Source organism: Aegilops tauschii, chromosome 6 (genome assembly GCF_002575655.3).
Source record: "Aegilops tauschii subsp. strangulata cultivar AL8/78 chromosome 6, Aet v6.0, whole genome shotgun sequence".
Lineage (NCBI taxonomy): Eukaryota > Viridiplantae > Streptophyta > Magnoliopsida > Poales > Poaceae > Aegilops > Aegilops tauschii.
Genome location: NC_053040.3, coordinates 354,366,365 through 354,391,082, shown reverse-complemented (window position 1 = coordinate 354,391,082; position 24,718 = coordinate 354,366,365). Strand labels below are relative to the sequence as shown.

The window sequence follows — 24,718 nt, the reverse complement described above, 5'->3', positions numbered from 1 at the left end:
GCGGGGGGGGGGGGGGGGGGGGGGGAGGCTTGCCTTTGCCGGAGGGGGCGTACGTGATGCAGGACGAGGCGAGGGAGGCGAGGCCAGCGGTGGCATCGAGGTCGGCGTCCATGGCGAGCGGCGGGAGCGTGCGCGGGCGGGAGGGTTTTGGGGAAAATGGAGGGAAATGGTGGAGGCTGTCACTCACCGTTAGGGGGATTTTGGGAGTTGGAGTAAAATTTTTACTTCACTAGGCAGAATAGGGGATCAGCTAGGTGCATCGAAAAGGAGTAAAATCGAATTTTTACTCTTTTATAGCTTTTTAGGGGATCGGTTAAAAATGCCCTCAGAGGTTAGAGCCAACGGGAAACTGGAAACCATATTATGCTTTTACCAAACGAAGCAGAGAAGGTTTCTCCCCAAACGAAAGAGAGTTTCTTCTTTGAAAACGAACTTGTACAAAAACAAGACAGAAGATATAAAAGGTTGGTATGACCATGGTAAGCTGGTCACATAGTAACATCTGAACCTAATTGTGCCCAAAGACAGAGAGTAGAGCAATGGGCTATCCCATCCAGCATCTTCCGTGTTCTCTTATCTGTGTTTGACCGTTATCAGCAGCAGGATAAGTCCAACAGAATGTGCTCTGCATACCAGCAATTGGGGTCCGGACAGCATTGTTGAGAAGTGGGAACCAGTAGCGGAGTTGAACTACTCCAGGAAAATACGACAAAGTGAGCAAATGTATGTACTCCCTCTTGAAACTAATATAAGACCTTTTAGATCACTAAAGCAGAGGGAGTACCAGAAGATCATGTGGCACAGGCGTACATGGATATGAACAAAATAAGTTAAAAATGTATGTATAATCCCTCCGTCCCAAAATATAAGACATTTTATGATAGTCGTTTTTTGACTATCATCAAAAAACGCCTTACATTTCGCAACGGAGGGAGTACTTCAAAGTGAGCAAATTGAACATTTGTCAAGTAACAGTAAACACACAGCAATTATGCTAGCAATGGATATGAGTCTGAATCAAGCCAAGACGAATGCACATAATGTGATTACAAGAAGAAAATGTAAATACTGTAATGTAACCTGAAAAGAATTAAAGACTAGAAACAACATATTTCAGGTCTAAGCCATACAATATATTGAACCTATTGAACTGCATGCTGGATTCAATGAAGTATTTTCCAGGGGGCATAATTCAGTCTCAGAGTGTTACATAGATCATATAAATCAACTTAAAAATATCTATCTGGGAAAGCTGATCTCCGCTGTAACAGATATTGCCTTAAGATAACACTAGAGCAGATAACTTATGCTTCCGACCATTTTGATGCCAGCACTTCATAGGACAAAAGCAGCAACCCTTTCTCTTCAGTCTTTATTCCAAGCAATGTTTCAACTCTCCAGGTGAACAGGACAATCAGAAATATCCATCGGTCTTGCATGTTCCTTGCAAAAAGTTACTCGCTTACATTATTACTAGGCATTTGCACTTCTTCCATATTCTCAACTACAGCCCCAACCTTTGCCTCAGATCCAGTGGTCTCCATGTAGCGGAAATCTGGATAGTTTCTGCTGTTCAATGAGTGCAACCAGAGTGCTACAGCTCCCTCCTTGTGTTCCATTGCAGCAATATGAGGGAAGATGTACTTGATCTTGAACTCTTCAGCCTCCTCAGCATAGGGTTCAATTGAAACTGCCTCATGTGTATCCATCCATTTTGAGTTATATGAGGTAAACATGCATTCATCGAGGTGGAGTCCAACCTCGGGTGCAGTAGGCACATTAAGTCTGATATCCCTGTAAGAAGAATATGACATAAACAATAAATCAGCAAGCAACACAAACTGACTAGATTGTGTTATATGTGTTAGCTGATAAGAAGTTAAGGACTTTACTTGCGAAAGGCAACGTCATAGATTGACTCAGGTGCACAGTTCCTCATCACTGCTACAGCAAGGCCAACCATCTTCCGGATCTGATGAAGCATGAAACTCTGCCCGACAACCTCGCATCTGACAAAATCAATCCCATCCAGACTAACAACGGTATTGGCAGTGAAGGAAATGATGTACCTCTTGGCTGCAGGATCCTCAGCTTTAGTTCTTGTGGTGAAGTTGTGGAAATTACGGGTTCCAACATAATGCTTGAGGATCCTATTGAACTTCTCTTTAACTTCATCAGTGTAAGCAAATGTGTTTTTCAGAAGGGGACTTTCTTCTCCATTTTCCTTCTGAATATTTGTAGCTTGCATTCTCTCCTTTTCAATATCTGCAGGCTCAAAATTATTCTCCTTCTCAGCTACAACTGAAGCAATGACATCGACTGAACCTACAGTTGAACAGATGGTCTCACTGGCGCTGGTTGGTACAGCTTCAGAATGGCAATTACCAACTGCAGTTTCAATATCACATTTTCCTGCCCCATTTGATCCCAGTTCAGCATTTTGAGCTTCTGTTCCATTACCAGAGCTCGGTAGATCAATCATTACACCATCTCCCAGCCCAGTCTCAGTAACAGAGCTTGCTGGAACAGATTTTGCATCCCCTAATTCTCCATGAGCAGCCACAGTTTCCTCTCCAGGCGTATCAAGAACCTTCTCCTCCTCGGAGTCGGGCAACTTCCCCTCCCGGCCCATAATATCTGGCACCTTCCTCCCCCTCTCGGAGCACTCCACGCACTTCGCAAGTTGGTTCTCACTCCCCGCGCTTGCCTTGACAGCCTCGCGGTCTGGGTGTGCGCTGGGGTCGAGCGCCAAGACGGGGAGCAGATACACATACCTCCGGCGGTCGCAGAACTTCTTAGCGCTGAAGGAGTTGGTGACGCGCACGTAGCCAAAGGCCCGGATCTGTGGTGCGAGCTTCGCATTCAGCCGGTCAATGAATCCCGGCGGGTCGACGTAGAAGCGTCCGGAGACAACTTGCGCGGCGGCGCTCACGCCCTTATCGGTGCGCGCTGCGCGTGCCCACTCGTATCGGGCGGGCGCGGCACGGTCGGCTTCAGGGACGGCGCCCGCCTGGTAGAGCGCCTCCTCGAGATCGCCCTCGATGGTGCGCGCGCCCGGATTCTTCTGCATACCCTGATACCCCGCGCCGCAGTAGGCCAGGATGATGGCCACCTTGCGGCGCTTGTAGCGGCGGCGAGGCTGCCCGGGGTCGGCGCCGGCGGCAGACAGCGAGGTGGGCTCCGGCTCGGGGTCGGAGGAGGAGGACATCTTGGGGCGCTTTGGATGGGGCGGGGAGGGCGGCGGCGAGGCGGCGGCCATGGGAGAGGCGGGGTTTTACTTTTTAGAAAGATTAGGGTTTGGGTGCGGATCGGCAAAGGGAAGGAGGGGGCACGGAATCGAATGAAACAGAGCTACAAAGAAACGGGAGGTTATTTTCTTCGCAAGGGAGAAATCCAAGAAATGTAAATGATAAGTACAGTAATTATTTACAATCTTTCAATTTACAAAACAGCCGTCTGATTCATCTATTCGATTCTTGCCGGGCAAGCGCCTCCTCTCTAAAAAAATCTATTCGATTCTTTCCTACTATTATTACTAGCAAAAGTATCCATTTATTAAACAATAAAATAATATACAAAACCAATGATTATGTTGAACACCTCTGACGACACTGAAAACCGTCAGTAGTCTTGATAGGGTGATGCGCGAGACTGGAACTACAAAAGGGGATCACACATGAATTGTTTATTCATTTTTGTTGTTTGGACCCTAATCATGGAGGTAAACCCTTACACCTCCTTGGATTTGATTGATGTATGCCTCGCCTTGTATGAGAGAGGCTACATTGGATGTTGAGATGGATCTATCAAGATTAAGATGAAATTTGTTGGGTATCTCGACCATCCCCTAGGTCTCGTATAAAGGGGGCGAGACCTAGGTTTACAAAGCTTGCTAAATGACACAATGCCCTAATCGGATGAGGAGTCCCCAACTTACACCTCAAGATGGTGGTCTTCTACAAGGCGGGCTTCATGAGGGGCGAGGGGGCCAGGATATGCCTTAGTCTGTTGGGCCCTGAGACCAGTCTCGCGACCAGCTTCCAGGCTAACGTGTCCCGCGGTACTATGCGCCGTCAGTGGCCAAGAGTTTGTCTGTTTCTGTGTTGCATGAGACGGAAACCTGACGGGCTCCTTTTTCTTCCTTGCTAGGGACACAGATAAATCAACTTCATTTTTGTCTGGCTTCCCGAGCAGCTTTGTGGATAGATAACACCAATTTAGCTCAAGTTCAACTTCTTAATCAAATTAAATACATTCTGATTTGCGAGCATTAAAGTTTCGTTGTTGACAAAGATGATGGTCGGAAAGATTGTGATGTGAACATGCCCTGAAGCGTCATGGGTGACATGGCGGCATCCTTGTGGTTAGACTTGATCGTCAAACCCAGTGAGATATGGTGTATCTACCTGGATAAGGTGACTGGCCCTACACGGGGATTGAGGCATCATGGGACTACGTGATAGCCATATCCCATCACTGTTGTCATCAATACAGGAAACATTCAACTATTGCTGATTCAGTTCCCTTTTGGCTATGATGGTGTCTCGATCCTCGTGCTCGTTGTGCATAGTAGACGACTCTATTGATAGAGCAGGCTTGTGTCACCGTGCTCAGACCGCCTCTTAGGTGCCCCGAGCGGCTATAAAAGGGGACCACAGCCAACGCGATGTCATTCCTCATTCCATTGCTTACTTCCCATCTTATTCTTGTCGTCCTATTCTTCCTCACAAGCCTTCTCTCACCATTACCAAGGGATCCCGCAAGGTATCCTTTTGCTTCGTCTCCCCTTCTTATTTTGCGACTTAGCCAGATCTTCTTAAAGGCTGTGGCGAGGGAGGTCGTGGGGCAACGGGGTGATGACCTGCAAGTACACAGGGCTATGTAGCAATTTCATGATAAGTAAGGTTTGTCGATCCCACAAGGAGCGAATAGGATGGCACCACGATCCCCGCAACTTCGTTGTCACTCAACACAACTACGCTCACAACTGGAGTTTGGAAATGGTTCACTTAAGTAGGTTGCTAGGAACGATAAAAGGCAGAATTAAACTAAGTACTAGAGAGAATGGAAAATAAATACTAAAGTAAACTGAGAAAATAAACTAGGAAAAGTATGTGATGTTTTAGATGAGGTTGCTGGCATCTAGGTACGGTCTCGTTCGGGACGGGCACAGGATGGAGTTAAGCTTTACGACTGTGCTATGTTTTGGCTAAGTTAGTACCTGCATTATAGGATATGACAATATACTAATGATGGGCGTTTCCTCACATAGCATTATCCCTCAAGACGCGCTATATTGAGACAACTCATTCGTCCTACTTCTTGTCCCATACCTTCGGCGGCTAATGTAAAGATATTAAGGTCACGAGGACTAGATGATGAAGGAAATATGCCCTAGAGGCAATAATAAAGTATTATATATTTCCTTATATCATGATAAATGTTTATTATTCATGCTAGAATTGTATTAACCGGAAACATAATACATGTGTGAATATATAGACAAACAGAGTGTCACTAGTATGCCTCTACTTGACTAGCTCGTTAATCAAAGATGGTTATGTTTCCTAGCCATAGACATAAGTTGTCATTTGATTAACGAGATCACCTCATTAGGAGAATGACGTGATTGACTTGACCCATTCCGTTAGCTTAGCACTCGATCGTTTAGTATGTTGCTATTGCTTTCTTCATGACTTATACATGTTCCTATGACTATGAGATTATGCAACTCCCGTTTACCGGAGGAACACTTTGTGTGCTACCAAACGTCACAACGTAAATGGGTGATTATAAAGGTGCTCTACAGGTGTCTCCAAAGGTACTTGTTGGGTTGGCGTATTTCGAGATTAGGATTTGTCACTCCGATTGTCGGAGAGGTATCTCTGGGCCCACTCGGTAATGCACATCACTATAAGCCTTGCAAGCATTGTGACTAATGAGTTAGTTGCAGGATGATGTGTTACGGAACGAGTAAAGAGACTTGCCGATAACGAGATTGAACTAGGTATCGAGATACCGACAATCAAATCTCGGGCAAGTAACATACCGGTGACAAAGGGAACAACGTATGTTGTTATGCGGTCTGACCGATAAAGATCTTCGTAGAATATGTGGGAGCCAATATGGGCATCCAGGTCCCGCTATTGGTTATTGACCGAAGACGTGTCTCGGTCATGTCTACATAGTTCTCGAACCCGTAGGGTCCGCACGCTTAACGTTACGATGACAGTTTTATTGAGTTTTGATGTACCGAAGGAGTTCGGAGTCCCGGATGAGATCGGGGATATGACGAGGAGTCTCGAAATGGTCGAGACGTAAAAATCGATATATTGGACGACTATATTCGGACTTCGGAAAGGTTCCGAGTGATTCGGGTATTTTTCGGAGTACCGGAGAGTTGCGGGAATTCGTATTGGGCCTTAATGGGCCATACGGGAAAGGAGAGAAAGGCCTCAAAAGGTGGCCGCACCCCTCCCCATGGTCAGGTCCGAATTGGACTAGGGAAGGGGGGCGCACCCTTCCTTCTTTCTCCTTCCCCCTTCCCTTCTCCTACTCCCACAAGGAAAGGAGGAGTCCTACTCCCGGTGGGAGTAGGACTCCCCCCTTTGGCGCGCCTCTCCCCTTGGCCGGCTGCCTCCCCCTTGCTCCTTTATATACGGGGGCAGGGGGCACCCCATAGACACAACAATTGATCCTTGAGATCTCTTAGCCGTGTGCGGTGCCCCCCTCCACCATATTACACCTCGATAATACAGTTGCGGAGCTTAGGCGAAGCCTTGCGTCGGTGGAACATCATCATCGTCACCACGCCGTCGTGCTGACGAAACTCTCCCTCAACACTCGGCTGGATCGGAGAGATTAGGATTTGTCACTCCGATTGTCGGAGAGGTATCTCTGGGCCCACTCGGTAATGCACATCACTATAAGCCTTGCAAGCATTGTGACTAATGAGTTAGTTGCGGGATGATGTATTACGGAACGAGTAAAGAGACTTGCCGGTAACGAGATTGAACTAGGTATCGAGATACCGACGATCGAATCTCGGGCAAGTAACATACCGATGACAAAGGGAACAACGTATGTTGTTATGCAGTCTGACCGATAAAGATCTTCGTAGAATATGTGGGAACCAATATGAGCATCCAGGTTCCGCTATTGGTTATTGACCGGAGAGGTGTCTCGGTCATGTCTACATAGTTCTCGAACCCGTAGGGCCCGCACGCTTAAAGTTACGATGACAGTTATATTATGAGTTTATATGTTTTGATGTACCGAAGGTTGTTCGGAGTCCCGGATGTGATCACGGACATGACGAGGAGTCTCGAAATGGTCGAGACATAAAGATTGATATATTGGACGACTATATTCGGACACCGGAAGTGTTCCGGAGAAGTTTCGGATAAAACCGGAGTGCCGGAGGGGTTACCGGAACCCCCCGGGGAAGTATTGGGCCTTAGTGGGCCTTGAGGGGAGAGAGAGGGCAGCAGCCAGGAGGTGGCGCGCCCCCTCCCATGAGGAATCCTAGTTGGACTAGGAGAGGGGGGGGCGCAGCCCCTCTTTCCCTCTCCCTCTCCCTCTCTTTCCTTCCCCCCTCTCTTCCTAGTTGGACTAGGAAAGGGGAGTCCTACTCCTACTAGGAGGAGGACTCCCCCCTCTCCTTGGCGCGCCTAGGGCAGCCAGCCTCCCCCTTGCTCCTTTATATACGAGGGCAGGGGGGCACCTCGATACACACTTGATATACGATATTTTAGCCGTGTGCGGTGCCCCCCTCCACAATATTACACCTCGATAATACCATTGCGGAGCTTAGGCGAAGCCCTGCGTCGGTGGAACATCACATCGTCACCACGCCATCGTGCTGACGAAACTCTCCCTCAACACTCGGCTGGATCGGAGTTCGAGGGACGTCATCGAGCTGAACGTGTGCTGAACTCGGAGGTGCCGTGCGTTCGGTACTTGATCGGTCGGATCGTGAAGACGTACGACTACATCAACCGCGTTGTGATAACGCTTCCGCTGTCGGTCCACGAGGGTACGTGGACAACACTCTCCTCTCTCGTTGCTATGCATCACCATGATCTTGTGTGTGCGTAGGAAATTTTTTAAATTACTACGTTCCCCAACAGGACACACTTTCCTGGGTCCATGCCCGGCCTCGTAAGATCAACACGTCGTAGCCCTACCTAGGCTCAGTAGAGAGGTCCCCGCCGGGCGACGTCCTAAGCGCTCCAGGGTCTTGGGCCCATCGCCCATTGCACTCCGGGTCGTTGCGAGCAGGGTGGATACCAGCACCACCCGTGTAGTGGATGGCATGATCTGACCGTGCCACAATGCTGAACTAGACGTCTGACAAAGCTTCGGTTGATACTACGACGCCGAGTGCCCATATCTGTTCCCGCATGGTGGTTAGTGCATAAAGGCCAGTGGGTAACTCAGATCAAATACCCATACCATTAGTGTATTAAGAGCTCGCAGAGACAAGCAGAGACTCACGACCATGTGACCGCATCGCCCCGTCTCGAGGAAATACGGCAAGGGCCAGGCCCAACCCTCTCTCTAGGGCGGTCTACCCGCCCGGCCATGCCTCGTAATTATCTCGCGGTGCTCTCCGGGCCTGCCCGACTTTCACAACAACTCGCGGGTACCCCTCAGGGCCGACTCAACTAACCAGAGACTATCGGGAACTCAGGTCCACCTCTACTGGGATGGTACCACCTGTCCCTTCAATCCCGCAGTAACAGTACACGGGGGCTATATGTAAAGGTAACTGTGTGTCCGTGTCATCAAGGGGGAAATCCGAGGAATCTCCCTCGATGGATTTCCACTCGATGTATCCATCAAGGTGAACATACGAGGAATAACCCTCGAGGTTCACACTTGAAGTGTTGCACGACAGAGTCGTATTGGGAGTGGTGAAGGAGGAATCACCCTCGACAGCTACGACCGAAGAGCTACTGTAACATCCCAAATTTTCAATTTGGAATGTTATACATAGATCATTCATGCATATCATATTTTACTGCATATTCGTTTCGTGATCCTCGAAATTCTAAGCAACTCAAGGACCCTCGGAGAGAGTTGGGGATTTCACCGTTTTCATATTTGAATTTTATCATATATTGAAACGAGGATTATTTGTTTTATTATTTTTCTCTCCGAAAATATTTCATAAAAAAATAATTATGAGAGGGGATAATATGACTTCCCCAACAACAATGAAATATTGGAGGAAAAATATTAAAAACAAATAAATATTTTATTTGGGATTTTTATTGCTATTTTATTTGCATAGGAAAAAATCGTGTTTTTCAAAATTGCATTTCAGGCCCAAATAAATGTTCACCTAGTCCGGTAGATTTTTAGAGGACGGGGAAAATTTATTTCGGTATTTTTGGCATCTGTTTAGTATTTCTTTTCGGTGTTTTTCTGCGCGGATTTTTTTTTAAGTTTTCCGCCGGACCGAACTGGGCCGAGGCCCAGTTGGCCAGCCGCGCCAGCCCGCCCCTCGCCCGAACGACTCCGACCGGAGTTCGGCCGACGCATGCCGCCGCCGCCCTGTCCGGGGAGGACTCCTCCTCCCCCGGCCCCTTGCCCAAACCGCCGCCTCGCCCGGCCCTTTAAAGGCCGGGCCGACCCCCGCCTCGACCACCACACCACCACCGCCGCCCCGCCGCTGCAGCTCCGCCCGCGCCGCTGCCGCGCTAGCCGCCGCCGCCGCCGCCAACTTCATCGGAGCCGCCGCCGTCGTTTTTTTCTCTCGTCGGTTTATTTCGGTAAACCCTAGATCTAGATCCGATTTTTTTAAATTCCGGTTTATTCTTTTAGAACGGGTTTTCCCGTCGGTTTATTTATTTAGCGAATGCCTGTTCGTTCGTTCATTTTAACGAACGGTTTTCACCCGTTACCCGCAGACAGCAAACGTTCGTTCGTTAGCCTGTTCGTCAGTTTTTCTTTTTCTCGGATTTTTCGCGATTATTCTCGATCGCGATTTCTGATCCGATTTTTGTTTTAGTTTCACTTTTCACTCGTTTGTCGGAATCAGGCGATTCAAGCGCCTAGATCTTCGTCTCGAAGCCCTCTTTCTGTTTAACCAACTTGAACAAGATTTTGGTACTGTAAAATTTGACTTTAGTCCAGATTAGTAAACGAATCTTGTTTCTTTCGCAGTTTGAGTTTCGTTGCTCCGTTTGATTTGATTCTTTTTGCAAACCGGAGTTCTTAAGTTGAACTTTCTGGTTAGATCTTATTATTTGAGTTTTACCCATGCATCTTTGCTTGCTCGCTTATGTATGCTATTGTTTGTTTGCGATAGAATTCCCGGAGTGCGAAGCGTGCTACTACGAGTCTCTAGGTTTTGCGGATCATCAGCAAGGCAAGTAACACTTTGATCATATCCCATTATTACCCAGTTTTTATGCATTAGCTCCAATCCTCAAACACTGCATGATTAGGATGTGATTAACTTGTGGGTAATGGGAAGTAGTTGATGAGGTAGAACCTATTGCGCTGTTATAATCAAACCCTTGGGAGTTACTTCTACGTATTGCTTATATTGCTATGCTATGCTCGTAGATGTGGTTTGGGTGAGTGAATCCATGACAGATGTGAGATTGTTAATTAATGGTTCAACTTAAGGTGGCAACTTTAATACACATCTGGGTGGATTGCTTGTCAGGCACCTGGAGAATCCAGTGTTGTCCTGGGATATCCCGGAGTACCCGTGTGATAATCCTAAGGTCCGCCACCCAGACTCAAAGGGAACTGAGATATTTCATGCTAGAAACTTCCGTGTGCAGCCACAAGCTATTATGGGCTCTAGCATAGTTGAGTAAGTTGCATGACCTCTTCCAGTGGTAGGCTAGCAGATGTAGAGGGATGTAAGTTGGTACTGTCTACCCGGGGTTAGAGTTAATGCTTCTGAAAGACTGTGTCTCGGTCATCCGTTTCTCAAACACCATGTAGTGCGAGAAATCCAACGGAGGCGATCGAGTCTTGTGGGGAAAAGTGCGGAAACCTCTGCAGAGTGTACAATCTAATCATGGTTAGCCGTGTCCCCGGTTATGGACATCTTGAGTATCTAGTACTTGGATTATCATATGTATCTCATCACTCTAATTTAATATTGTTGGGTTGATAATTACTTTTTAATTGGGATTGAGTTGGAGGAACCTTCTCAATGATGTTTCAACTACCATGATAGTTAAATAAAATCTATTCCTTTGTTGTAGGGAAAAATTGGCTTTTCGCAAAACTATAACCATAGAGCCTTTCCACCAGCCAAATATGCATGTAGTGATAGCATTATTCTGTTCTTGCTCTACTGTGTTATATTGCCAGCATAGTCCATGTGCTGACCCATTTTCGGGCTGCAACGTATTATGTTGCAGACTTTTCAGACGAGGAGTAAGGTTCGTTAGGTCGTTGCCGTGCAGCTCAGCTATGCCGTTGGAGTTGATGGACTCACTTTATCTTCCAAGCCTTCCGCTGTTATCGTATTAGATGGCCTTATGCCATATTTATTGTAATAAGTTCTCTTTTGAGACATTCGATGTAATAAGTGTGTGATTGCTACTCCGTTATAAATCCTTCGAGTACTATGTGTGTCAGCATTACATCCGCAGACAGATGGACAGACGAGAGAGTCAACCAGATTCGGGAGGATATGTTGAGAGCTTGTGCACTAGATTATGGATCTAGTTGGGATGACAATTTGCCCTACGCGGAGTTCTCATACGACAATAGCTATCAAGCCAGTTTGAAGATGGCACAGTTCGAAGCCCTGTATGGACGAAGGTGCAGAACACCGTTGATGTGGGATGAAGTTGGAGACCGGCGGTTGTTTGGACCATATTTGATCAAGGAGTCTGAAGAGAAGGTTAAGTTGATTCGAGATAGACTGAAGGTAGCTTAGTTCAGGCAGAAGAGTTATGCAGATTCGAAACGCAAGGAAGTAACCTATGAAATTGGGGACAGAGCATATCTGCGAGTGTCACCTCTGCGAGGAGTGAAACGTTTTGGAGTTAAGGGAAAGTTAGCCCCGAGATTTGTAGGACCGTACCGAATTTTGGAATGTATGGGAGAGGTTGCCTACAAGTTGGAGTTACCTGAAGGACTGTCAGGATTTTATGATGTGTTTCATGTTTCACAGTTGAAGAAGTGTCATGCTGAGATGGCCGATATACCGCTAAGAGATACAGTGCCCTTGGAAGCCATTCAGTTGGACAGTGATCTGACCTATGAGGAGAAGCCAGTCAGGATTCTTGAATTTGCCAGCCGAGTCACCCGCAACAAGGTTATCAAGTTTTGCAAAGTTCAGTGGAGCCACCATACCGAGGATGAAGCCACTTGGGAACGAGAGGATGATCTTCGCAAAGACCACCCACACCTATTTTCTAGCCAACCCGAATCTCGAGGGCGAGATTCATCTTAAGGGGGGTAGGTTTGTAACATCCCAAATTTTCAATTTGGAATGTTATACATAGATCATTCATGCATATCATATTTTACTGCATATTCCTTTTGCGATCCTCGAAATTCTAAGCAACTCAAGGACCCTCGGAGAGAGTTGGGGATTTCACTATTTTCATATTTGAATTTTATCAAATATTGAAACGAGGATTATTTGTTTTATTATTTTTCTCTCCAAAAATATTTCATATAAAAAAATATGAGAGGGGATAATATGATTTCCCCAAAAACAATGAAATATTGGAGGAAAAATATTAAAAATAAATAAATATTTTATTTGGGATTTTTATTCCTATTTTATTTGCATAGGAAAAATTCGCGTTTTTCAAAATTGCATTTTTGGCCCAAATAAATGTTCACCATGTCCGGTAGATTTTTAGAGGACGGGGAAAATTTATTTCGGGATTTTTGGCGTCCGTTTAGTACTTATTTTCGGCGTTTTTCTGTGCGGATTTTTTTTAAGTTTTCCGCCGGACCGAACTGGGACGAGGCCCAGTTGGCCAGCCGCGCCAGCCCGCCCCTCGCCCTGACCGACTCCGACCGGAGTCCGGCCGGCGCACGCTGCCGCCGCCGTGTCCGGGGAGGACTCCTCCTTCCCCGACCCCTTGCCCGAGCCGCCGCCTCGCCCGGCCCTTTAAAGGCCGAGCCGACCCCCGCCTCGACCCCCACACCACCACCGCCGCGGCCCCGCGCCGCCGCCGCCGACTTCGCCGGAGCCGCCACCATTTTTTTTCTCTCATCGGTTTATTTCGGTAAACCCTAGATCTAGATCCCTTTTTTATTTCCGGTTTATTCTTTTAGAACGGTTTTTCCCGTCGGTTTATTTATTTAGCGAACGCCTCTTCGTTCGTTTTAACGAACGGTTTTCACCCGTTACCCGCAGACAGCGAACGTTCGTTCGTTAGCCTGTTCGTTAGTTTTTCTTTTTCTCGGATTTTTTGCGATTATTCTCGATCGCGATTTCTGATCCGATTTTCGTTTTAGTTTAACTTTTCGCTCGTTAGTCGGAATCAGGCGATTCAAGCGCCTAGATCTGCGTCTCGAAGCCCTCTTTCTGTTTAACCAACTTGAACAAGATTTTGGTACTGTAAAATTTGACTTTAGTCCAGATTAGTAAACGCATCTTGTTTCTTTCGCAGTTTGAGTTTCGTTGCTCCGTTTGATTTGATTCTTTTTGCAAACCGGAGTTCTTAAGTTGAACTTTCTGGTTAGATCTTCTTATTTGAGTTTTACCTGTGCATATTTGCTTGATTGCTTATGTATGCTATTGTTTGTTTGCGATAGAATTCCCGGAGTGCGAAGCGTGCTACTACGAGTCTCTAGGTTTTGCGGATCATCAGCAAGGCAAGTAACACTTTGATCATATCCCATTATTACCCAGTTTTTATGCATTAGCTCCAATCCTCAAACATTGCATGATTAGGATGTGATTAACTTGTGGGTAATGGGAAGTAGTTGATGAGGTAGAACCTATTGCGCTGTTATAATCAAACCCTTGGGAGTTACTTCTACGTATTGCTTATATTGCTATGCTATGCTCGTAGATGTGGTTTGGGTGAGTGAATCCATGACAGATGTGAGATTGTTAATTAATGGTTCAACTTAAGGTGGCAACTTTAATACACATCTGGGTGGATTGCTTGTCGGGCAACTGGAGAATCCAGTGTTGTCCTGGGATATCCCGGAGTACCCGTGTGATAATCCTAAGGTCCGCCACCCAGGCTCAAAGGGAACTGAGATATTTCATGCTAGAAACTTCCGTGTGCAGCCACAAGCTATTATGGGCTCTAGCATAGTTGAGTAAGTTGCATGACCTCTTCCAGTGGTAGGCTAGCAGATGTAGAGGGATGTAAGTTGGTACTGTCTACCCGGGGTTAGAGTTAATGCTTCTGAAAGACTGTGTCTCGGTCATCCGTTTCTCAAACACCATGTAGTGCGAGAAATCCAACGGAGGCGATCGAGTCTTGTGGGGAAAAGTGCGCAAACCTCTGCAGAGTGTACAATCTAATCATGGTTAGCCGTGTCCCCGGTTATGGACATCTTGAGTATCTAGTACTTGGATTATCATATGTATCTCATCACTCTAATTTAATATTGTTGGGTTGATAATTACTTTTTAATTGGGATTGAGTTGGCGGAACCTTCTCAATGATGTTTCAACTACCATGATAGTTAAATAAAATCTATTCCTTTGTTGTAGGGAAAAATTGGCTTTTCGCAAAACTATAACCATAGAGCCTTTCCACCAGCCAAATATGCATGTAGTGATAGCATTATTCTGTTCTTGCTCTACTGTGTTATATTGCCAGCATAGTCCATGTGCTGACCCATTTTCGGGCTGCAACGTATTATGTTGCAGACTTTTCAGACGAGGAGTAAGGTTCGTTAGGTCATTGCAGTGCAGCTCAGCTATGTCGTTGGAGTTGATGGACTCACTTTATCTTCCAAGCCTTCCGCTCTTATCGTATTAGATGGCCTGATGCCATATTTATTGTAATAAGTTCTCTTTTGAGACATTCGATGTAATAAGTGTGTGATTGCTACTCTGTTATAAATCCTTCGAGTACTGTGTGTGTCAGCATTACCGATCCAGGGATGACACTGAAGCACAGAGACTTGACCGTTTGAGGTCGGCTCGCTACAAAACGGTATCAGAGCACACGCTGAGTGTAGGACACGACCACTAAGATAAGCCATAGGTCACTCTTCTCTACTCATTTCTGACTCCTCTCCATTTTCTACTCTTAGGATGGCAGATTCGAGGAACAAGTTTGCACAACCGGATGAAGACACACCCTTTGGACGACACTTGAAGGAAGTCACTAGGTACCTGAGCATGGGAATACCAAGCTTCACCGGGACCTACAACGCCACTTTACTAGAAGAGGAGCGCTGGATGATTCGAGTTCAAGTTCCAGGAAGGACATTCACGCCAATCACTGAGCCCATAGAGTTTTCCTTCGATGCACCAACCTGGAGTCTAGGCAAGAGCATGGCAGCCCACATTGCCATGGGACGTATTGGAGAAGTCTACAGCAAGGATCTCAAGGACACTATCTACCAGATATGTGGGCGCCGAGATGAACAATGGGAGATGATCAGTACCAAGAAGGATAGATCCATTGCAGCTTTCATCCAGGAGTTAAACGAGCACATTCGGCGCCAGGAGAATCAGATGTGCGCAGACATGATAGATTTGAAGAAGGCGAAGACAAGGATCACCGAGCTGGAAGAAGAACTCAAGTCTACACGCGATGGATATGAGGAGGAAATTGCAACACTATTGGAGAAGAATGACGACCTGATAAAGAAGATTGGAGTATTCATGGGAGACCCCGCGCGAGGAGGAGAGGACGACGATTCCACTTGCCCGGAGAACTACATCATCATCGACGACACCGACTCTGTCGGTGTACAAAAAGAGGGGTGCGTTTTTGTACCCCTATACCTATGCACGGGCAGTCGGAGCAGCGCCTACGGTCACGCCAAGCAGAACAGGGGAGGTAAGCCAAGGTAAGACCAAAGCCCAAGATAATAAGAGCAAGGCCAAGGCCAAGACCACAAAGAGCAGAGGGACGAAGCAGGTTCACCCGGCAAGACCCTTGCCGGGGCAGCCTCAGCAGCCCCGGCAAGATCCTTGCCGGGACAGCTCGCCCCGCACCAACAGAGCGGGCCACCCTTGAGCCCACGGTCTCCAACATCACGTTGGGCCAGGGCTCGGGAGGAACCTCCGTGGTGGCATGCAGATCTTTGTGAAGACATATTCAATATCAGATGAGGATTAGAAGACGACGATTCTCGGCAAGATCCTTGCCGAGGAAGGCCACCAGACCCCCGGCAAGGCCCTTGCCGGGGACGACAGTGTGCCACGGCAAGACCCTTGCCGGGCCACACAGCAAGACCCTTGCCGGGCCACCCGGCAAGGCCCTCACCAAGGACGCCAGCAGGGCCACCGCCAGGCCCACGCTAACCAAACTTCCACCGCCGTTCACATGCAGCTGCCAGCCCAACCAGCTGGGCGGGCACCTGCGTGGCAACATGCAGCTCCTAGGCCAACTCATCGAGCGCCTGCGTGACAGCATGCAAATCTTCGTGAAGGCTCCACCACTGCGCCACCTCAGCTGCCTGCCTGCCTACATGGCACCACATGCCTCACTGGCCAGGGTGCGTGTCAAAGCAAGGAGGAGCGGTGACGGACGGGACGGGCCTCGCCCCCGTCCCCAATAAAGCAAGGGGACACCTAAGCTACGCATTAAATGCGTCTTGTCCTGTAATACGAGCGATAAGCTCAGGGCACTGTACGCCTTTCCACCTCCTTTGTGCCACTGTGGCAGCCCCTTCCGACTATAAAAGGAGGCCCATGGCATACTGGAGAAGGATTCGGCTCTTTCGAACCACGCATTGACCACAGCTAGTTCGAGAGCTCAAGAACTCTCTGAAATACACCCACCAAAGCAGGACTAAGGTTTTATGCATCCTCGCGGCCCGAACCTGGGTAAACGATCCTTGTGCTGTCTACTAGCCCTGCTCTTCTCGCAACCCCGCGCCCCGGCAACCGTAGTAGGGATTCTTGTGATCCCATAGGTGTCGTTCCACAAGGTTGCGTATCGTTGGTGAGACCAACAGGAAACGGGCACATTTCAAGGGGTCAATCCGGGGAGGAGCCAGCCGAAGGGAAAGGTCACACTGCCCGTGACATTTGGAGGAGAGTTGAACTACAGGACGGAGAGGATCGTCTTTGACGTGGCCGAGATCCCCTTGCCCTACAACGGGATCCTCGGCCGCCCGGCACTGGCCAAGTTCATGGCGGCGTCACACTACGCCTACAACATGCTAAAGATGCCCGGGCCGTTGACCATCATCTCCGTACCCTCCGACAAGAAGGACGCGCTGATTTGCGCCGACCAACTCCACCGGGGGGCAGTTGCAGCAGCTGCCGCCAAGGCACCCGCTCCTGCCGCTGAAGCCCCGGGAGGGAGGAAGAAGCCCGGCAAGACCTCTCGCACCCACTCCGGCAAGCGCACCTCTTCGGAGTGTTGTGCTGCCGTCAAGGACGTGCCAGAGAGCTCTACCGACAAGAGCAAGAGATCCAGAGCCGAGCCACCGCAAACCAAGAAGGTGTCCGCCAGGGAGGATGGCACGGGAGGGGCCTTCACCATAGGCTCCACCCTTGGCAGCAAATAGGAAGGCGCGCTCGTCACCTTCCTGCGGGCGAATGTCGATGTGTTTGCATGGCAAGCATCCGACATCCCCGGTGTTCCCAGGGAGGTGATTGAGCACCACCTAGCTGTCTGCCCCCATGCGCGGCCCGTCCAGCAGAAGGTCAGAAAGCAGGCTCTGGAGAGGTAGGATTTCATCACGGAGGAGATCAGGAAGTTGGAAGCGGCAGGTTTGGTGGAAGGAGTGCTCCACCCGATGTGGTTGGCCAATCCGGTAGTGGTGCGCAAGGCGAATGGAAAGTGGAGGCTGTGTATTGATTACACAGATATCAATAAGGCTTGTCCTAAGGACCCCTTCCCGTTGCCGCGCATCGACCAGATTGTTGACTCCACGGCCGGGTGTGATCTGTTGTCATTCCTCGACGCCTACTCGGGCTACCACCAGATCTTCATGACAAGAGAGGATGAAGAAAAGACAGCGTTCATCACCCCATGTGGTACGTATTGCTTTTTACGGATGCCTTTCGGGTTGAAGAGCGCTGGCTCAACATTTGCAAGAGCAGTCCAAATTGGTTTTGAACCTTAGCTCCATAGAAATATGGAGGCCTACATGGATGACATAGTGGTCAAAACCAAGGATGGGCCAACTCTTGTGCAAGATCTGGAAGAGACATTTGCCAACCTTCGCAAGATCAACCTCAAGCTGAACCCTGAGAAGTGTGTCTTCGGCGTTCCATCCGGCAAGCTTCTCGGGTTCTTTGTGTCGCAGCGCGGAATCGAGGCAAACCCAGACAAAATCAAGGCTATTGAGCAGATTGAGGCGCCCAAGTGGATCAAGGATGTGCGGCGACTCACCGGCTGCGTTGCCACCATGAGCCGATTCATCTCCAAGTCCGCCGAGCGCGCCCTTCCTTTCTTCAAAATCTTGAAGAAGGCAGGCCCAATGGAATGGACCCCAGAAGCCGAGGCAGCATTGCAGGATCTGAAGAAATACCTTTCCTCCACGCCAATACTGGTTGCGCCTAAACCACAAGAGCCGTTGCTGCTGTATCTGGCGGCGACGAATCAAGTGGTCAGCGCCGCGCTAGTGGCACAGAGGGAGGTCAACGAGGAGGCAGTGACGGTGGCAGAACCAGCGGATGGCAAGCCCAAGATTCCCCCGATAGGGCCTGGTGCCGGCAAGGCGAGGCCCCCGGCAGAGTCTGATGCCACCAAGGCAGTGCCCGCGCAGTCAAGTGAGGTGGTGCAGAAGAAGAAGATGATGCAGCACCCGGTTTACTTTGTCAGCTCCCTCTTGCAGGGAGCTAGATCGAGGTACTCCGGTGTGCAGAAATTGCTCTTCGGCCTCCTTATGGCCTCGAGGAAGCTGCATCATTACTTCCAAGCCCACGAGATCACTGTCGTCAGCCGCCTCCCTTTGCAACGGATACCGCATAACCCGGATGCAACCGGGAGGATTGTGGAGTGGGCCTTGGAGTTGTCAAGTTTCGGTTTGAAGTTTGAAAGTACCTCGACAATTCAGAGCAGAGTCTTGGCGGAGTTCATTGCAGAATGGACCTCAACGCCTGACGAAGAAATCCAGGAGACCACTCTCCCCGGCAAGGAGGAAAATCGCGACTCGATCATGTACATTGATGGGGCTCTCTCGCTGCAAGGCACCAGTGCCGGTGTGCTACTTGTCGCACCTACCGGGGAGCACCTCAAGTACGTGATCCAGATGCACTTTCCCCGAGAGATGTCCACCAACAACACTGCTGAGTACGAGGGATTGCTTGCCGGTCTCAGGATCGCGGCAGACCTCGGGGTTAAGAAGCTCATCGTCAGGGGTGACTCGCAGCTTGTTGTCAGGCAGGTCAACAAGGATTACCAAAGCCCATTGATGGAAGCCTACGTAGATGAAGTGAGGAAGCTGGAGGAGCGCTTTGAAGGTATCCAAGCGGAGCACATCCCCCGAATGGAGAACGACACCGCCGATTACCTGTCAAAGCGTGCCGCATTCAAGCTACCTGTGGAACCGGGTACCTTTTTGCTCCGGCTAACTCAACCATCCGTCAAACCATCAACGGGGCAGAACAAGCGAAGGAAGTCGGGTCCTGGCAAGTACTTTCCTACCGAGCCCTCTGGGGCTGCTGGCAAGGGTGCCGCCATGGACGCTGAGCCTGCCCAAGAGCAGCTACCTCCGGCAGGGCGTCAAGCCCTAGCCGTAGAGACAGCCGCTCCCACGTCGGAAGAAATGCCTTTGGTCCTTGCCGTTGAGCCCCGGGCTCCGGCATGGGCGCATCATACCGTCCGATTCCTCCAAACAGGGGAGCTTCCTGAGGAGCAGGAAGAAGCGGAGAAAGTAGCCCGTCGGTCCGCCCTGTACTAGTTCGTCGATGACGTCCTGTACAGGAGAAGGCCGAACGGCATGAAATTGAAGTGCATCCCCCAGGAGGAAGGACTGGAGCTGTTGGCGGAGATACATGGAGGCATATGTGCCTCCCACATAGGGTCAAGGGCCCTTGCCGGGAAGGCGTTCCGACAAGGTTTTTTCTGGCCCACCGCCCTCCAGGATGCAACGACACTAGTAACCAGGTGTGAAGCGAGTCAGTTCCATTCAAAGAAGCTTCATCAACCAGCCCAAGCCCTTCAAACAATCCCTCTCTCCTGGCCATTCCCGGTCTGGGGGCTCGACATACTAGGCCCTTTCCCCCGCGCTGTCAGGGGCTTTGAGTACTTGTACGTTGCAATCGACAAGTTCACAAAGTGGCCGGAGGTGGAAGCAGTGAGAAAGGTGATTGCTCAGTCAGCTGTCAAGTTTTTCAAAGGACTGGTGTGCCGTTTTGGTGTGCCAAATAGAGTCATCACCGACAATGGCACGCAGTTCACGAGCCACACCTTCATGCAATACATTCAAGACCTCGGCAGCAAGTTCTGTTTTGCTTCCGTGGCACACCCACGGAGCAACGGCCAAGCGGAGAGGGCGAATGCTGAAGTGTTGGGAGGCCTAAGGAGAAAGACTTTTGACAAGCTGCGAAAGAGCGGAAGGCGCTGGATTGATGAATTGTCGGCAGTTCTTTGGTCGATCAAGACGACGCCAAATCGAGCCACCAGCCAGACACCTTTTGCCCTGGTCTACAGGGCAGAAGCAGTTCTCCCCACGGAACTCATATATGGGTCACCTTGAGTGCTCGCTTATGATGAGCTTGAGCAAGAGCAGTTGCGCCAAGATGACGCGACGCTCCTTGAGGAAGATCGTCTTCGGGCGGCTGTGAGAGCAGCGCGCTACCAGCAAGCCTTGCGCCGCTACCATAGCCGCAAGGTTCATGCCCGAAGCTTTGAGGAAGGCGACCTTGTTCTTCGGCGCGTTCAGTCGGCCAAGAATGCCAACAAGTTGACGCTGAAGTGGGAAGGCCCTTATCGAGTAATACGAGTCACCAGGCCCGGCGCAGTCCGCCTGGAGACCGAAGATGCCGTCCCAGTGAGCAACTCCTGGAACATCGAGCATCTTTGCAAGTTTTACCCATAAGGCGCGGCTTGTCGGGCCTCCCGGCAAGCCACCTTTTATACAAGCTTTGCCGGCAAGGCATGTAACCCTTCGTACAAAGCCAGGCGCAGACCCTGAGCATAAATAAATGAAGCGCTGGCGCCCTAAGTCATAGCATGCATGCTAGGTCGAGTCTCTTCCTTGGTTAGGGTTGATAGTGCTCAGCAGCGACTAACCCCTAGCTTAGAGGTCGAGTGCGCGTCTATCTGTTTCTCTTCTGTCCTCTTTTGGTTCGCAGGGCACATGAGAACTTCTGCCGAGCTACTTGGAAGAAAGAAAACGGACCGGCGTCGCGACCCCGGCAAACCAGAGTTGCCGGGGGCTGCAAGCACAAGGATCCAACCGCGGCAAGATGAGATTGCCGGGGGCTGCAGATCCAGATAAGTCTTTTATCCTCTGTCATGCATTTCGGAACAGGACTGGGGCATGTGAAACCTCGTTTTTATCTCTAGGCTGCCATGCTCCCCTTTTTCCTATACCTAAGGATTATTTCCTGGGTCTGGATTTGGTTGTAGCCACGGCAGCAAGGAGGTAGAACGAGGAGCCTAAAGCCCACTTCATCCCTGCCTCCGCCAAGAGCGCGAGAACGGTCGAGTGGAGTGGGGGGACGGCAAGGCCTATTGCCGGGCGAAAAACGTTTATCTTAAACAATAACAAGGATTCGCTCCTTGTCGCGGGATTTACCCATGAACGAAAAACTCGGCAAGCATCCCATTTTCATTAAAAACATCCCATACAGGTACAGTTCGTACGGAATGAAAAACATGAGCAAGGGGATTACAAGTTCTAAATTTAACAAAGGCCCGCAAGCTTACAAACTAAAGAAGAAGGATAAGATGCCCGTAATCCCTTTCTTGTCCCTCTCCTCACGAGGCAGGTCAAGGAGGCGAGAGGGCAAAAGGGGCGCCTAGGCGAGCTACGAGCGGCAGAAAGCACCAAGAGAACACCTCGGTGACCGCCCAGGGGCGGGCTGGTGATGACGGTGCCGGGAAAGGAGGTGGAAGACGAGGCGGCAGGACCGGTAGTACGCGACGAAGGCGTCAGTGCCCACGTACTCCGAGTTGACGGCCTTTCCGCCCGCCCTCTTCCTGTTCCGCAGCCTCCTGACGCCAGCCGCCCAAGGAGACGGCCCCGAGAAGTTCAAGGAGCTGGCCCCACCCCCGGCAAAACTCTGCCGGAGGAGCGGCCAGGTGCAGATGTTGCTGCTACCGCACCCGCCAAGGTGCGGGGCGTCCGACGCCTATTCGGATTCGTCCCCGCCGTCTGCCCCGCTGTCCTCCTCATCACTTTCGCTCGAGGTAGAGCTTCCATCGCCGGAATCTCCATCGGAGGAGCTCTCCATGCAGCACTTCAGGCGAGTCCCGAAGTCGCCGAAGACCTTAACGGAGAGCAGTCCGTCCTCCATTAATTCGACATAGAGGACGAGCCCCGCCGTTAGGCTGTGGATGCGAGCGAATGTCTTCCACCCACGACGGAGGTACATGACCCGAGGAGCCGGGAAGTGGACGTCGACCCGCGTGCCCCCATTCCCACAACCCCTCATGTGCAAACTGGGGTGGGTCACGCTCCATCTCCCGAGCGAACGGGGCGGGAAGACGAAGACGGCGATGCGGAGGCCGGCGCAGCCTGATGAAAAACTCACGGGGCTGGTCTCCAACATGGCCTTCCATTGGAAAAGGCATCATTGGCGGGGGCGGAGCCGGCGCGCCGCCCCATCCTCCTCTTCCCCGAGCACTACGACCTCTGCCCCGGCCTCGCCCACGACCTCGCCCCCTCCCCCTTCCCCTCGCGGCCGGTTCCACCACCGCGGGCTCAGGAGGAGGAGGGACGCGCTGTCGGGCGGCGACCCTCGCCGCCACCGTCGAGGGACCAGGATTCCCCTTCTCCATGGCGAGTGAAAGGAAGAAGAAGAAGCGAGAGGAGATAGATGACGGAAGAGTGCGGGACGCCATTCCCCCCTCTTTATAAGGAGGCGGGGACAGGGCTCGGCCGCTCCGCTCGGCCAATCCAGCCACCAAAGGCACGGGGAATCAGGACCGACCCGCTGCCCCAACCAGCGACGGCCCGGTTTCCCGCCAACACCGCTTGCCACCCCAGGTGCATGGAGGACGCATGGCGGACGTGCAGAACCGAGGGGATAGGCGAAGCGACCTCTCCCCACCCCGTGATCGTGGGGAGTGGACGCCTTGAAGACCGCGCCCGGCCCCGTTCAGTAAATGAGCCGCGCCTCCACGCCTCCCTCTTTTTACGGGGAAGGCGTGAGCCGCCTCTTTACTGCGATGTGACGCATGCGTGTGGAGACCGCCCCACGCATGTCGCCCACGTCACGCACACCCCTCCACGCCGCGCCGCGAGCGCGGGTCGTGGGAAGCGCAATGCACGAAAAGTTTTACCGCGGTAAAAACCGCCCCGCCTGCCCGCGCACCATTTTGGGCCTGGCCCAACAACGTGTCGCGCTTATGTGTGGCCCAGGCCCGGGGGCTCCTGTCGGTGTACAAAAAGAGGGGTGCATTTTTGTACCCCTATACCTGTGCACGGGCAGTTGGAGCCGCGCCTACGGTCACGCCAAGCAGAACAGGGGAGGTAAGCCAAGGTAAGACCAAAGCCCAAGATAATAAGAGCAACGCCAAGGCCAAGACCACAAAGAGCAGAGGGACGAAGCAGGTTCCCCCGGCAAGACCCTTGCCGGGGCAGCCTCAGCAGCCCCGGCAAGATCCTTGCCGAGACAGCTCGCCCCGCACCAACAGAGCGGGCCACCCTTGAGCCCACGGTCTCTAACATCACGTTGGGGCAGGGCTCGGGAGGCACCTCCGTGGTGGCATGCAGATCTTTGTGAAGACATATTCAAGATCAGATGAGGATTAGAAGATGACGATCCTCGGCAAGATCCTTGCCGAGGAAGGCCACGAGACCCCCGGCAAGGCCCTTGTCGGGGACGACAGCGCGCCACGGCAAGACCCTTGCCGGGCCACATGGCAAGACCCTTGCCGGGCCACCAGGCTAGGCCTTCACCAAGGACGCCAGCAGGTCCACCGCCAGGCCCACGCCAACCAAGCTTTCACCGCCGTTCACATGCAGCTGCCAGCCCAACCAGCTGGGCGGGCACCTGCGTGGCAACATGCAGCTCCCAGGCCAACTCATCGAGCGCCTGCGTGGCGGCATGCAGATCTTCGTGAAGGCTCCGCCACTGCGCCACCTCAGCTGCCTGCATGCCTACATGCCACCACGCGCCTCACTGGCCAGGGCGCGTGTCAAAGCGAGGAGGAGCGGCGACGGACGGGACGGGCCTCGCCCCCGTCCCCAATAAAGTAAGGGGACACCTAAGCTACGCATTAGATGCGTCTTGTCCTGTAATACGAGCGATAAGCTCAGGGCACTGTACGCCTTTCCACCTCCTGTGTGCCACTGTGGCAGCCCCTTCCGACTATAAAAGGAGGCCCATGGCATACTGGAGAAGGATTCGGCTCTTTCGAACCACGCACTGACCACAGCTAGTTCGAGAGCTCAAGAACTCTCTGAAATACACCCACCAAAGTAGGACTAGGGTTTTACGCATCCTCGC

At 50.9% G+C, this 24,718-nt stretch overlaps 1 protein-coding gene across 1 annotated transcript; it reads right to left on the bottom strand.

The window, feature by feature from the left end:
• Nucleotides 1-969: 969 nt before the first annotated feature.
• On the bottom strand, nt 970-3,351 carry LOC109770603 (uncharacterized). The gene is made up of 2 exons (XM_020329317.4): nt 1,893-3,351; nt 970-1,794 (listed from the first exon to the last, which is right to left on the bottom strand). The coding sequence occupies exons 1-2, from the start codon at nt 3,257-3,259 to the stop codon at nt 1,455-1,457; spliced, it is 1,707 nt and encodes a 568-aa protein (XP_020184906.1). The 5' UTR covers nt 3,260-3,351; the 3' UTR covers nt 970-1,454.
• Between the last annotated feature and the right edge of the window lie 21,367 nt (nt 3,352-24,718).